Below are 15,240 nucleotides of genomic sequence, written 5' to 3' on the forward strand. Positions count from 1 at the left end.
GCAGGTTTGTGCCTTTATATGTTATTATATTAGATGGATATTCTTCTTTTGGATGTTGTGGTCTTTGTACAAGACAACTAAAAAGTAACAGGATGTTTTGATTTCTTCTTTTTTCAGGAGTGCTTGGAGTTTTTTAACATACCTGAAACTCAGTCTTCTCATTATTTTTTAATGGATAAGCGTTGGAATCTCATTCATTACAACAAGGTAAGGCAAAGATCAGGTTCAGGCGACTGTTCTTTCCATCTTGTCCCTTTTTCAACATCAGGGTTATCTAAAGGAAAACAAGCAGCACATAAATAGACAGAATTCTGTCCTGTGAGCACCACATCTTGAGTGTTTAGCTGTGTGTGAGGTGAAAAATTGGAATTTGACAGAAGAGGGAGGAGGCAGAGGAGGAGTCCCTTGCTCTTAAGTCATTAATGTCTAGTTTTCATAGAAAAGAGCAGATTTCTCTTCTGTTTATGCTCTTTCATGATGCCTGACACTGTCTGAAAGCCCCTGCCCTTGAGAAAGGGCTAAAGGCTTTTTATTCTGTTCTGTTCTGTTGATTGATGCTGTTATGATTACATTTGTTTAAAATACACTTTTTTCCTTTCCTGGCAGACCTACGTCCGTGACATTTATCCTTTCCGTAGGTCCGTTTCTCCCCAGCTCAACCTGGTGCAGATGCATCCAGAAAAGGGTCAAGAGCTCATTCAGAAGCAGGTATCTTACTGTGCCATCAAACACCTTTGCCCAGAAACAAACCTCTGGTTCTCCTGCCTGGGGTACCATTTCTGGTTTCATTTCCATCTGAGGGGCCATTTCCGACGGTTGAGGGTGGATAGGGAGGGGGAAACTCCAGCACCAGGGGTTTCTTCAGGTGCTGAGCCTGGAGGGGAGAGGTGCTCCCCCCTCCCCCCCACGTGGTCCCATGGCAGCCACAGAGACAGCACACAGGACGTGGAGAGGAGGCAAGAGCGAGTTTATTGTTGGGTTGGTTACATATATAGGTTTAGGAGGATTCACAGAGTAACCAATTACAAGTCTCAAGGGGCTTACGGGAACACCAATCACAGGAAGGGGTTAACAACCAATAGGAAGGGGTTAAAAAAGGCCAGTGAGAACACCTCAGAACATCTTCCCAGGACACTCCTGCATGGGAGATAAGAGTCCTTCACAGAGGGTGTCGGGAAGAAGGAGCAGTGACTTTGCAGAAATACAAAAAGCCATTTTGAAACATGTTTAAACCACAGTTTCTCATATAATGCAGATTTACTGCCACACAAACCCTATAAATAAATCTTTCTTTTCCCTTTAAAGGCCTTCACTCGTGCTGCATGTAGATCAAGAACTTTGTTCTAGCTGTATCTGCAGAGGATGGTAATAAGCAGGAAATAAAAAAGGGGATGGGTGAATATGGTTATACAGAATGCATTTGGGTTAACAGTTGTATTATTCTAGTGAAAAAACAGTTACTGTAGTTATGTCCCTAGCAATGTGAGCGTAGGAAAATATCATCAGGAGTGGTTATAAAAAGCAGCTATAAAGCTGCTTAAGAGCTACTACCAGCTAAAATAATGGAAAACATAGTTAATGCTGTCTCATATGTGTATGGTATGGAATAGGGAAATATTTTGTGTGCTGCATCTGCCAGTAGAAAGTCTATAAAAATCTGAAATTACTTGGGATCATTTTGATTGCTTCTCTAACAGAAATTACTCTTACTCTGGTTCTAGGAGATGTGTCCCAGAAATGAGTAAGTTTGATACATCCTACATGATCCAAAAAGATTTAAATGGCCTGTCCAGTTTTGTCAGGATATTATTTTGCTTTCCACATTTTTCTATTTAGAGTACTTAGAGGTCAAAATATTTGTAAGGTAAAACTTACATCAGCCATCTACCAGCCTCTCTGTAATCATGCAAGATGTTGCTGGAAAACATCCAGCTTTAGCAAAGAAAGCAGCTCTGTAGCCACTGCCCACAGAGCAGCAATCCATGGAAAAGTACTTTCTTTATTGTTGATTGATTGAGCACCCAATTCTGAGCTGAGTGCACTTCAGAGCAAGGTCACAGCAAGGTAGGATATGTGAAGCTGGGCTTTGTCACATGTTAAGCCACATGCTTCCATGTTTTAGCTTCTTCCCAGTAGCTAAGAGCTGCCTCAAAACTGCTTCCAAAGACAGTTGCTTCTAGTATGAAGCATCACGCTGCCTCATGGTTACTTTTGGTATCAAAATAGGCTGGTCCTACCAGTCACAAGTTCAAAGGAGGCTGGTAGAATGGAACTCAGTTTCCCAGCTGCTTAAACCAGAAGTGATTGTCTCAAATCAAGGAGGACTTTGCTCCTTTGCAGTAACACAGATTCTGGTCTGCTCTGTTTTATTGACTGCTTTGCTTTTGCAACTATACATACACTTTCTACAGTCAGATGTGAGCCATCCTCATTCCAGAATACATAACAATTCCTACTTCATGTTGACTATAGTTTAAGACCTTGCAGAAAGCAACTGCCAACCGTATGGTTTTCAGTTTGGAGTTGGTTTTCCTCTGGCTACATTGGGACTCACGCTGGCAAAGCTTACATTAATCTACAGAACGTCACATGGCACAATGGCAAAGTGTTTGACAACCACTTAGGGTCCTCTAGAAGGCTGAGATAGAAAATGTTGTTAGAAACTTTTTTACAAACACAATCCATCTTTGCAGAGCTGGGCTGGAGAACAGTGGTCACGTAAATTCTATCCAAAGGGTGCAGCACTAGCCCTGTGAATTTCAGCAGGATCCTCTGGGCCACGAGTGCAGCATCCCTCCCATAAGAGGAAGCGAACCTAGGGTACATATACATTGTAAAGAGCTTTTTGGTCAGACTGATTCAGATCCTTGTCTCTTTGTCAGGTGTTCACCCGCAAGCTGGAAGAGGTGGGGCGAGTCTTGTTCCTGATATCCCTGACGCAGAAAATACCTACTGCCCACAAGCAGTCCCATGTGTCCATGCTTCAGGAGGACCTCCTCCGCCTGCCTTCATTTCCCCGAAGTGCCATTGATGCCGAGTTCTCACTGTTCAGTGATCCCCAAGGTATGGCCTTTGGGAGCTTTCTCTGGGGCTGTACAAGGCCGAGAAGGTTTCAGTGAGGTACTTCATTTGCCCACAGGCTTTGCAGCATTGCAGAAGAACTGAAAGCTGATAAATCTCTTCCTAGGGACAATGATACAGAGCTGTTGGTTTGTAAGCACAGCAGAAGGGAGGGTTTCACTGTTAAAGGTCTCCAGACAAAGCTACTTTCTTTAGAGACAAATGAGAATAATTTAATTAAGTGTTAAAATTATGCATGATGCTACAGCTGCACTACTATGTCCAGTATCATAACTGCTCCTAAAAAGGATTTCTTGGAGCCCTTTGCCATCTACTTTGAGGAAACAATGGGCTTCCAATGAAGACTGGACAAATTCTGCAGCAGGGATGTAGAAACTGCTCACTTTTTAGAAACTTTACTCTTAAGGACTTCAGGATTAAACAGGCCTCTGTTGCAGGATGTTAAGCATTGGCAAGTTCTGTAACAGGCCCTAAAGGCACTTGATTTCAGAAGCATTATTGTAACTCTGTATAGATGTCCTGTCATGTGTGGGACACCTAGAGGATAAAAATTGAGCATAAATCCACGCAGCTGTTCAGACTGTGTGAGGCAGATGATGCACGTACAAGCTCACATCTTCCACTTTTTAAGAGGAGAATTTCCAACCAGCAGGGAGCAGATTTAACAGTGTAAGATTCATTATTCTCTGTCTTCATGTTGGTGCTTTCAGTCAAGGTTTGTTCAAGCCCTGTGGGCACTTAAAAGGGTACAGGATGGGTGAGATCATTTTAAAAAGGCAGAACAATGGTCAGTGTTGTGGGATGGTTCTTTGCAGAGGCCTTTGGCCTCTGGGAATGTGACAAGGCTGGCTGTGGTGGACAGAGTTGACTGCTGTTGCCTCTTTTCCCCTGCAGCTGGGAAAGAGCTCTTTGGTCTGGACACTCTTCAGAAAAGCTTGTGGATTAAGCTGCTGGAGGAGATGTTCCTTGGCATGCCCAGTGAGTTCCCCTGGGGGGATGAGATCATGCTGTTCCTGAACGTCTTCAATGGCGCCCTGATCCTGCACCCCGAGGACAGTGCCTTGCTGAGGCAGTACGCTGCCACCGTCATCAACACAGCCGTGCACTTCAACCACCTCTTCTCCCTCAGCGGGTACCAGTGGGTGCTGCCCAGCATGCTGCAGGTGAGCCACTCCCAGGAACCACACGAGGGAATGCTGCTGACCAAGCCCTGTGTTACGCTGACAGAGAGTGGGGTTAGGTTCGAAATTAGGAAGCTTCCCTGCGAGGGTGGTGAGGCACTGGAACAGGTGGCCCAGGGAAGCTGTGGATGACCCATCCCTGGAAGAACTCAAGGCCAGGTTGGACAGGACTTGGAACAACCTGGGCTAGTGAAGGGTGTCCCTGCCCATGGCAGTGGGGTGGAACTATGTGATCTTTAAGGTCACTTCCAACCCAAACCATCCTGTGATTCTACGATGGAACTGACACTTAACAGGGGAAATTTTAATCTGCTGAGTCCTGGTGAGAGCACAAATTTTGCAGGCCTCAGGAAGGCAGCAAATCAGGGTGGGAGGGCCCAAATTAGCTTTCCCTTTTCTTCTTGAGTAAATGACTACATTTTATTTACTTGTTTGTGTTAAGTAAATGAATGTCCATTTCCCTTACTCTGTACTGCCACACAGAAATGTGAAATTTCTGGACAATTTTTGGGCCTTGGGTCTCCCTTGGTGGTTTCTCCTCCAGGGACAGCTGAAGCTTGGGGAATCATTGCAATACCTAAGTTTGCTACTTGCTGATTTAAACAAAATTATAATCACTTTTTAATTATGAAAAACTGTGTGTTGTCTTTTCCTGTGAGTGATGACAAGTACTGGAAGTGTTAGAGGTGGAGCTTCTCTTTGCTTTGAGGTGTACAAGTAGACCTTTTTTCCTGTTTACTTTTCAGAAAAATTAGCTACTGAAAATGAAATTTAAAAAAGTAGTTCTTTTACAGAAAGAAAGGATTATTTCTGTAGGGCTCAAAGACAGTATCTAGAGATTAAGTATTATAATGCAAATACAGAAAAAACTATCATTTCTGTAAAAGAAGCATCCCTGTATGTATTCATTTTAACATAGTTAATGGACCACAGTAATTCGGACCAGTGATTACTTTAGCTACCTAAACAAACTCTTTAGTAACTGGAAACTGTAATATCGTGCCTTACATGGTTAGATAAGTATAAATTGGATCCAAGTTGGCAGTGCATGGGTTTATTCATTAGAAACAAGACATTTTGAAATAAAATAGCTTAATAACATAATTTGAAGTACTTGGCAGTAATCATTCAGTCCTATGAAGGAGTCTCACTTCATTTTCACTTCATATGCAGAGAAATTAGCTTGTAATTCTTTTCTATCCTCCCTCTCCCAAATTATTGTCAACTACTAAATTAATAAAATACCCCTCTTGAGATGTAAAAAAGCAATTCCAAAAGAAAACCCAAGTGTTGTTGAGCTTGTTTGGTTTTGCAGTCCTTCACTTCTCTGCTTCAGGCACTCAAGATTAGGTGGTTTGTGGTCAGTTCTTCTACCACTTCTGGGTTTGATCCAGTCTTTAATTGAACCAGCCATTAACAGCTTAGCTCCTGGTGCATACATACATAGACCCCCACAGGGCTCTTTTTGATGCAGGTTTTTCCACCTTCTTTGGTAAAATGTATATACAGATAATAATTTCCCTTTTCTAAGATAAATGAGATATTTCTGGTGTCCTCATAACCACTCTAGAGGCTTCTGGTTGTATTAAAGCCACGTTAAACTCAGCCTACCAGGTTACTGAGGAGTGAATACATCTCTGCAGAGGTCTCACTCTAATAATTTTTTAGAAATCTTCAAGAGCCCTGGGCTGTAATGTGAATTTTGCACTACCAAAAAATCTTAGTATTTCTTGTTGTCAGCAAATACCAAGAAAATCCTTCCTACCCACACCCCAAACAAGACTTGTACCAGCAGAGAAGTGCAGACAGGTAATTGGAATGGACAGAAAAAGGAAGCACAGAGAAGTTGTTCCTAGCAATTTATATTGTTTACATAATAGAGAAACAAATCCCACATCTTTGGTAACATATTGGTTTCATAGTTCAGTGGCCACTGAAGGAAATGCCACTCTAAAAACCTTAAAAGATCTTAATAGTGAGTGGCACTGTCAGTGTGTTGGAGGACAGGCTAGAAGTCCAAATTATCATGACAAACTGGAGATGCAATTGGAAAAAAAGGAAAAGAAAACAGATCATGTTGGTCAGCTTACACCTTACTTTCAAATCATCAGCCACATAAATGTGGAAGGGAAAGTAGCTGATTCAGTAGCACCTCTGCAGGACAGTGTGTTGGAGTTTTTATAGATCTGAAGCTAAACATGAACCAACAGTATCCTTCTACTGAAGGATAAAAGAGAAAAATACCTCAAATGCCATTCTGAGGTGCCTACACAGATTTGTATCTTGTGAAAGAAACATGGAAAAATTCTGCTGTTCCAGTCAGCAGCACTCCTGACTGGAAGTATTGTCTCTGTCCAGTGGGCACTGCACAAAAAACATCAGTTAACTGAAGAGACTGCAGAAGAACAGCGATGTTCATCTAGAAAACGTGTTGTCAGGAAGGACTGGAAGATTTGATTAACTAAAAAATATGAAGATTGAGGAAGAAAGCACTAACTGGCTTCTGAGAAGTAAAGTGCTTCTAGGAAAGAGAGGGAAGGAATCTACCTGTGATACATAGGACAAAAAATAATGGACTAAAGGTGTGGCAAAGAAGGTTCAGGCATGAAAAGCAAACCTTTTTTCTAAGGGTAGTTTGTCCCTGAAATGCATTGCCAGGGAGGGTGGCCCAGCCTCCCTCTTTAAAAGCCTGTTAAGCAAACATGTCAGGAATGACCAGGCTGTAGTTGATTCAGTCTGGGCTCAGGAGATGAAGAGTTCTTCCCCTGTGGTAGTGCCTCCATGTCCTCCTCCGTCTGCTCAGGTGTACTCTGACTATGAAAGCAACCCCCAGCTGCGCCAAGCGATCGAGTTCGCGTGTCGCCAGTTCTACGTCCTGCACCGCAAGCCCTTTATCCTGCAGCTGTTTGCCAGCGTGGCCCCTCTCCTGGAGTTCCCTGTGAGTAAGAGTGATTCTCTAGTCTCAGAGTGGGGAAGCCTGTGCATGCAGCCAGCCCCTGTCAGAGGTCACAAACGGAAAACACCGAGTGCTGAACAGAACTGGTTCTTAAGCTTATTTCTGCACACTTCTGTGCATCAGCTGATGGAGCAGGGTGCTGAGATAATGGGCCACTGATATCCAGGCTAGTAAATGCAGTCTCATTTCAAATTTCTGTGTATAAATACATTATAAAAGAACAATAATGATTTGTAGCTCTTCAAATGCAAATCCATTCCTAGCATCCAGCAACAGGAATTAAAAGCTTAATGCCAAGTTTTAGTACATGTGAACTCGAAGACTGGACTAGCCCTGTTTTGAAATATTCCCTTATTACTTTTTAACATTTTAGTGAGTTAAGGCAAGGTAATGGCATCTTAATTTGAAGTGGGGCTGCCAAATCTAACTGTACATACACAGCAAGCACACATATCTGTCCTTCACAGGGCAGCAAGGATCTGTGTGCAATTTTCAGATCATGCTCCCGCTGTAGCATCAGTCTGTTGAGTCAGGCAAGCCTTATTTTTTGGCAGTAGTGAGCTCTTGAACTCCATGTGGGCCCTTTGTCAAAAACAAAGGTTGCCCACACCTCCAGATGAAGATTCCTGGGATGCACACAGGCCCTCAAAAAACCAGCCATGAATGTTTGTTGTTGGAACAGGATGCCACAAACAACGGAACCAGCAAAGGAGTGTCGGCTCAGTGCCTGTTTGACCTTCTGCAGTCCTTGGAGGGAGATACTCCTGATATTTTGGACATCTTAGAGCTGGTGAAAGCGGAAAAGCCTCTCAAGTCATTAGGTAACAGCAGAGCACCCTTTCTTCAATTCTGGTTTGTTGTTTATTGATTCAGCATATATTTGATGCAGTCTGATTTATTCAGGGCCCTTCTCCCAGAATGCTGTCATATTTGTTTCTTATGCCTCATGAGGCTTTTAAGGTTGGCTTTATCACCACCATCCTTTTGATATTTTCTGCAGGAGGAGAATTATTAACTTACTTCCTTCCAAAGCTACTTTTTCTGCATTAAGCCTGCTGGTCTGAGACTAGCCCCTGGCATTTTGAATTTTATCATGTGTGGGTGAAAAATAAAGATGCCTAATAAGCTGTATCATGCTGACAAGATCATCCTCTGTTCTGCTCCATGGGGACAGGAAACAAAAGCATCCTCTCCCATGGGCAGACTATGACTAGTAGATGATGATGGATGCCGTTAGATATCCAGCAGTGCTGAGCTCCTGGGGGGATGTTATCACAAAGCAGAATATGTATGGCTGTATGATGTATCCAGGACAAGTTATCCATGCACAGTATTTAATAATTTGGCTACTTTGTGATTTGCAGAGAAGTAATTTTTGCTGATTTTTATTAGGATCTTCAGCTTACTTTCCATATTTGCACTTCCCTTAAGTAATATTTATCTTGTTGCACTGTGAAGCCTGACTAGCTTTAGAGTCAAAGCTTTGTTACATACTGGGATTTTTATCACAAGTTGTAATACAAAATAGTACAGAAACAGGAGATACTTCTTCCTCTTTGTTGAATGTAGCAAACGTTTATGTAAAATCTTTGGGGTTTCTGTGGAGGGCTATTCAAAGACATCTCTGAAAATTCTCAAGTGTGTGTGTTGATGATGAGGCTGTAGATGACTATGTTGTGTATCTGGTATCTTCCATATGAAGATCAGAATCTTCTAAAATATCTGACATCCAAATTCCGTTGTTCAAAGTGGTTTGTTTACATGTTTTGGGACCTTAACTTTTATTACTTGGGCTCCTGCATATCAAAGTCACTTCTGAAAACGGGACTATAGTTGTATTACAGATATTAATCTTTGGATACTTTAGTATCTTGGTTCCCTCAACTAATTATCTCTAAAGTTATATTTGTAGTATGGGACTTAAATGCTTTTGAAGACTTTCTGTGAAATCACTAGCACAACAAACTCACTTTTGTGCTGGCACCCATGTGGCTAACAGTATAGAAGGTGTTTGATTTTTGGGAAGTAAAACTATCTTCTGCCATCAGTGGTGTATCACCATCATTTTTTGTCTGGTGAAAACATGTAAGAAAAAGCAGGAGGAGTATAAAAATTATCATTAATTTGACATGTGCCTTTGTCATGTATGCGCTTAAGACTTTGCTTGTGATGGATGGTGTTTTTGAAACAGGACTCCAGCAGCTGTAGGCCTTGTGTTCAGCCATTAGTGACCTACTGAGAGCTGTTTCTCACCTACAGAGTCCTTGGGCAGCAGGGTGCAAGTGGGAGTGCAGCATATTTTTCCTTTATATAGACAGATTTTTATCAAAAGCCAGTGCCTGTTGGGCAGTTTTAACATGAGAAGGAAGCAAGTGGAGAGAAGAAAAAGGAAAGAGCGTGCTAGCTCCTTTCATATTCAGTATGATTGTGTGATAGTGTTCTCATATTGCTTTACTCCCTCAGACTTCTGCTATGGAAGTGAAGACCTGACCTTTTCCATCAGCGAAGCCATCAAGCTGTGTGTGACAGTGGTGGCCTATGCTCCTGAGTCATTCAGAAGGTGCTAATCTGTTATATTGGTTTGTGCAGACTCAGAAAAGGCATAAAAGCTGCACAGGGTATGGGAAAGCAAGGCTGGAAAATGGAGGCAGAGGGTACAGAAATGCATTCCAAACATGGGGCTTCCCTGTGAGGCCAAGCCCCGGTTAGAACACCAGCTCCAAATCCTGCCAGCCGCCGGCTGCAGCACTAAGCGGGATGGCAGCTGGAGCAGCAACACATAAGCTGTATTTCCCAGGGGAGACACACCATTTCCTGCAGGTTTCTTTCATCAGAGAAGCTGAGGGGGAACTGGAGGGGGAGAAACAGGCAGCTGGAAAGAACAGAAAGATAAGAGAGTGGGGAGGTAAACTTGCTAAAGTACAAAGATTAGTTTGCAAGAGGGAAATGAGAATAAAAGGGTCTGTGAAAGGGAAGGTGGTTGTTAGCAAATGGATGACATATCTGGAAGATACCCGGAAGTTCAGGCTGTTTCCATTACTATTATTGTTTCTTGCATCAGCTAATTTTCCCCCTGAAATCCCTCATCCAATAGTTTCTTTGGCTCTGGGCTTCTAGTGAGAAGCAATGAAATCACAAGCCCAGTGAGAGATCCAGGGGTCTTCAGATAGGAAGTTAAGCCTCTACCTAAAGTGAGTTTCAGGACTGACAAAGTAAAACAGATCATTATTTTTCCAGCCTCCAGATGCTGATGGTCTTGGAAGCGCTTGTTCCCTGTTACTTACAGAAACTGAAGCGACAAACCTCTGAAGTGGAGACTGGGACAGCAGCTCGTGAGGAGATTGCTTCTATGGGTGCCCTTGCCACCTCTTTGCAGGCCCTCCTGTACAGTGTAGAAGTTCTCACCAGGTAACCCATGTGGGTCAAAGGTCTGAGCTGCATTTGGTTTTCCGTGTGGGAGAGGGAATGCACAGGAGGCCACAATGTGCATCTCAGCTTGAATAATGTTTGAGTTTGAGACATGGTAAAGTTAGTGCCAGATTTCACCAGGTCACAAGGAGGATTTCATTGTGCTTGTTAGATTTAGTGTGTAATGTGCTGTTCACCTCTTTGCTAGGCCTATGACAGCTCCACAGATGAGTCGATGTGACCAGGGCCATAAAGGGACCACAACAGCAAACCACACCATGACAGCAGGTGTGAACACCAGGTAAGTCAGGGGCCTTTTCTTTCATTTTTCTTAACAGGTTTTTAATTTTTTTTTGAGTAAGGCAGCATTGCTTAGAGTGCTTGGCCTCAGAGAGCTGAGGAAGTGCTCTACATATTGTGAGAGAACAGTCACATAAAAAGAGCACATAGCCCAAGACTGCATTTCTGATGGCAACCAAAATACTCAAAACTAGAATTTCTGTTTAAAAATCACGTATCTAAGTAGAAGACCAGGATATCAAAATGGATAACATCTATCTTAAATTACTTCCTACTTGTTTCTCTTCTTGTATTCTAGAAGTATACTGCCAAAGCAACTATGTCCCTCTTCTCTGTGCTTTGCTTCCTGCTGAGTCCACTGTCAAAGTGACCACTGGGCAGAGCACACTTGGACAGCAGAAGGGTCAGTTTTGAAGGACTGAACAGCAGTACAAGCATAAACTGCATGTCAGTTGATACTCGCAGACTGGCACCTCCTCTAGGTTTCTTTTCTTCTCTTTTCCATTTCCTTTTACATTTCCTATGCTCTCCTTGTATGAACTTTACCTCCACACTGGTCTATGGTTTTTTTGCAGTTGCAGATAGGAAAGGAGGAGGTGATGGAGAATTTGAGAGAAGTGGAAGAATGACTGGGAATATTTTTGTCCTTCTTAAAAAAAACCAACAAAACACTAAAGAACCTTCACATGGAAGAAGGACATGGCACTAGCAAACTATAATAGTGCTCCTTGGCCATAGTGGCCATTCCAGTTAGGCTGCTGCAAATCAGACAAGGCTTCTGACAATTTAGTCATAGAGAAAGGACTTAAGAAATTTTGTTATAAAATCCACCCACAAGCATTTGGGATTATGAAGGTTTTTTGTTGCAGTACTGATTACTTTTCTAGGCAGCTCTGCCTTCTCCTGGCCAGACTGTGCCTTACTGTTGTCCCCTAGAGCTTTCCAAGTTATTACCTGTCTTCTTTTTTTTTTTTTTTTTTTTTTTTGGTATTCAAGGGAGATAGTGTACACATCTTGGTTCATAACTCCTGGAATCAGCCTATTATTCTTTAAGATAAATTCAGGCATGGATGAAACACAGCTTTGACTTTCAACCCCTGATCTGAGAAGCAGATAAACTCCTCCATGCTCGAGTCTGAAGTGGGTATATGCCATTTACTTCCATTGCAAGATTGCCCAGTCTAAGGAAGATAAGCTGTAATGGAAAGTACTGCTTTATTATCTGTCTGCTCATTTTGGAGAGCAGTTAATATGTATCTGCTGACAGGCAATGCAGAGATTCCCAATGCTCTGTGACTCAGGCATCTTGATTTACATTTCCAGATCTTTCTGATTATCAAATGTTCAATCTCTGATCCAAAATATTTTTGCACTGCTCCAGATTTCTTGCCCGTATTTCTTCTACTGTATTATCATTGCAACAGACATCTGCTGGCAACAGCAGGAGTCTCATGAATGATCACTGTTACAGCCTTGGACATGTTAACCAAGTGGTGCAAGGTTTATTAATGCTTTCTCAACAAGAAGTGTCAAGAGAAAATGACAATAAAAAAACACACTGAGGTGTTTTTTCCACTTGGTGAGCTCTGGATTCGTGGAACAGACTGAGCACTGGAGGGAAAATCCATAAGAGAAATTGAAAGAGGGCTATGGTTTATAAGCTTAAATTTGTCCTTTCATAACAAGGTGGATAACTGTAGGAATATGTTGTTTGCAGCCAGTTGGGAGGTAAAGGCTGTTCAATGTGGTAATTATGTGTAGCCGTGGTTCCAGTGACACAAGAGATACCATCCTGCCCTGGTGAGTAAACCTCTGGGCTACAACAGTATCACTTTCTTTCAGAAAGGCACAGTTTAGACATTACTAAGTTGCTGTTTAAAACCTCCCTGTTTCTGTTTTCCCAGGTACCCTGAACAAGGAACCAAACTACACTTTATCAGGTATAGTAAAATCTTTGCCCAGTCTGCCATGGCATATGATGAACTGTTTATATGCACTGCTGCTGTGACAGGCAGCCTTTTTTCAGGGGAGGGTAGCAAAGGATAGTTCATACAGAAAAATATTTACATTTTTAGCATGACTTTGCATATTATAATTTTCCTTTTTTGTTTTTTTAATTGCAGGTGCAACTGCTTTTCAATTGCAGCAGAAAGCACCTGTTGCAAAAACGAGATGGAGACATTGTTATAATCTATCCCTGCTGATCCACTGCATATAACACTTCCTACTTTGTCTCATTTAATATTCTCCAGGGAGAACCTTCACATATTGGAGGAGGGCCAGGGTCTTCCCCGAGAGGAGCTGGATGAACGAATTGCCAGAGAGGAGTTCAGGAGACCACGGGAGTCATTGCTGAATATCTGCACAGAGTTTTACAAGCACTGTGGTCCAAGGCTGAAGATTTTGCAGAATCTGGCTGGTGAGCCCCGCGTGACTTCTCTGGAGCTGCTGGATGTGAAGTCCCACATGAGGTATTCCACTGGCATGCTGCTTTTCTTGCTCGTTTCAGGGAAATTCCCTTCTTTTAGCTCTTAAGTTTTCATAATAGCAGATGGAATCACTTTTTGGTAGTGTAGTTGCATTTTGCTCTCTGAAACATGCAGAGGTTGTTTTGGATGTTCCTTAGATTGTACCTGATGCTGCCTGTGTATAAGGAAGGTTTCTTAAGCTCTCCTCTGGTCTAATTCAGACCCCCATCTGAAATAGCTCCATGGAAGCCTATCTGATATATGAGAATCAGTGGCAGTGAAGATCAGGGCAGATAAGCCTGTATCGACAGGGGGCAGGGGTTGGAGAGACTGCCTAGCTGGCTGAATACAAGCTGTATCCTTTCCTGTGACTCAGTGCATCAGAGCCAGCAAGTAACAAGCAAGAAAGGCAGAGCAACCACTCCATAAGTGCCTGAAATAGGGAGGAGGATGGGGCAGAAGGCATTTACAGGATAAAGAGGTGCACAAGTCTTTTATTAAGGTGCAGCACTGAGCCCAGGTTGCTGGCTGGACGCTCACGGCAAAGTTTCATGTGGTGCTGACCTAGAAGAAGTCAGGAGTAGAGACTCCTAAGCATTTGGTCCTGATTCTCTGAGTTTGCCGTTCATGGTAAACACAAAATAACATAAGTTGCTACTGAGAAGTTTGTCCAACAACTGGGACCCAATTCTTTTGTCAGTTTTTCATACTTTTTACACTTGCAGCTGGCAAATACTGCATTCTTTTCAAGAAAGGTCTTTCACGGTCAAAGGTTACAGCAGTAAAACCAAGGGGTTGATTTGCAGCAGATAATGAGCTGTGCTCTGATTCTCTTAAATGTCCTGGAGATGCTAGAAATATCTGTTTGTTGGGGTTGGAACCTGAACTACTTAATCACAGACAGTCTTAAATAAAAGCAAACTTCATCATGGTTCTTACATAAATTTGTAAGTATCATTGAAATGACTGACCACATTTAACCACTGGAGGAAAAAACTGAGTTCTACCTAGAGAGCAGACTTACCAGAACGTGATGTGACAGCCATGGTCCTGGGAGGCTGACAGGTGCCATTTCAGAGGCTTCAGAAAGTAAGATAATATGCTAGTCACTTCAGACAGGCTGAATCTCACCCAATTTTAGCCATTTAGAAGTTAAATGTTTAGTCTCCAAAAGTCATAAAGATCTATTTGGACCCAATGAAAAAGGGAGATGCATATCCAGTGAGCTGTTTATGCCAGTATTTCGGGAAGATAAGAATTTCCCACGTTGCTTATTTCTGCATGAACAGAACTAGAAGATTAATTGAGATTGACCTCTCAAATTGGATGAAATGGATCTCACACTTTATAACACATAAGGAAGTTTTCATATACCATTACGTATCACTGATTGCCACATGTTAAGTTGCAAGCAAGAAGCTTAATTATATGATAATTTAAATTTCACAGTGTTTAAGAAAACAGACCTACTCCATAGTAGGACAAAGTAGTTGTAAAAAGGAATAATAAAGAAAAAGTGGATAAAGAAAAACTTTTATAGGACTTTTGGTTAATCTGAAGAATTCGTTGCCCTTGATATTGCTAGGCAGATTATAAAGAGAATAGAGATATGTTCCATTAGTTGAAGGCATTTCAGAAAACTCCCCCCCTATATGGATAAGGCTGTATTGTAATCATACACTACAAAGTCCGTTTCAGGGAGTATACGGATTTCTTTATCCCTTTTATTAGTAGATGCAGCTTTATTTATAGTCTTTGTTTGCCACAAACATTCAAGTATTTCAGAAGATCTTTGTCAAACTGCAAGTGTGAGTTAAATGCTGCCATGATATTTCGTAGTCAACAC

At 42.1% G+C, this 15,240-nt stretch overlaps 1 protein-coding gene across 26 annotated transcripts in view; it reads left to right on the forward strand.

Moving 5' to 3' along the window:
• Positions 1-15,240, forward strand: part of UNC80 (unc-80 homolog, NALCN channel complex subunit) — a 120,526-nt gene that overhangs the window by 76,103 nt on the left and 29,183 nt on the right. For all 26 annotated transcript variants that reach the window (XM_064661887.1, XM_064661888.1, XM_064661890.1 and 23 more), the window contains 11 exons: positions 118-207; positions 607-708; positions 2,883-3,063; positions 3,976-4,244; positions 7,066-7,200; positions 7,901-8,039; positions 9,682-9,778; positions 10,456-10,626; positions 10,835-10,927; positions 12,831-12,866; positions 13,179-13,397. In XM_064661887.1, coding sequence (XP_064517957.1) covers positions 118-207; positions 607-708; positions 2,883-3,063; positions 3,976-4,244; positions 7,066-7,200; positions 7,901-8,039; positions 9,682-9,778; positions 10,456-10,626; positions 10,835-10,927; positions 12,831-12,866; positions 13,179-13,397 — 1,532 coding nt within the window. The remainder of the gene's footprint in view (positions 1-117; positions 208-606; positions 709-2,882; positions 3,064-3,975; positions 4,245-7,065; positions 7,201-7,900; positions 8,040-9,681; positions 9,779-10,455; positions 10,627-10,834; positions 10,928-12,830; positions 12,867-13,178; positions 13,398-15,240) is intronic.

This window comes from Pseudopipra pipra, chromosome 7 (assembly GCF_036250125.1).
Source record: "Pseudopipra pipra isolate bDixPip1 chromosome 7, bDixPip1.hap1, whole genome shotgun sequence".
Taxonomy (NCBI): Eukaryota; Metazoa; Chordata; class Aves; order Passeriformes; family Pipridae; genus Pseudopipra; species Pseudopipra pipra.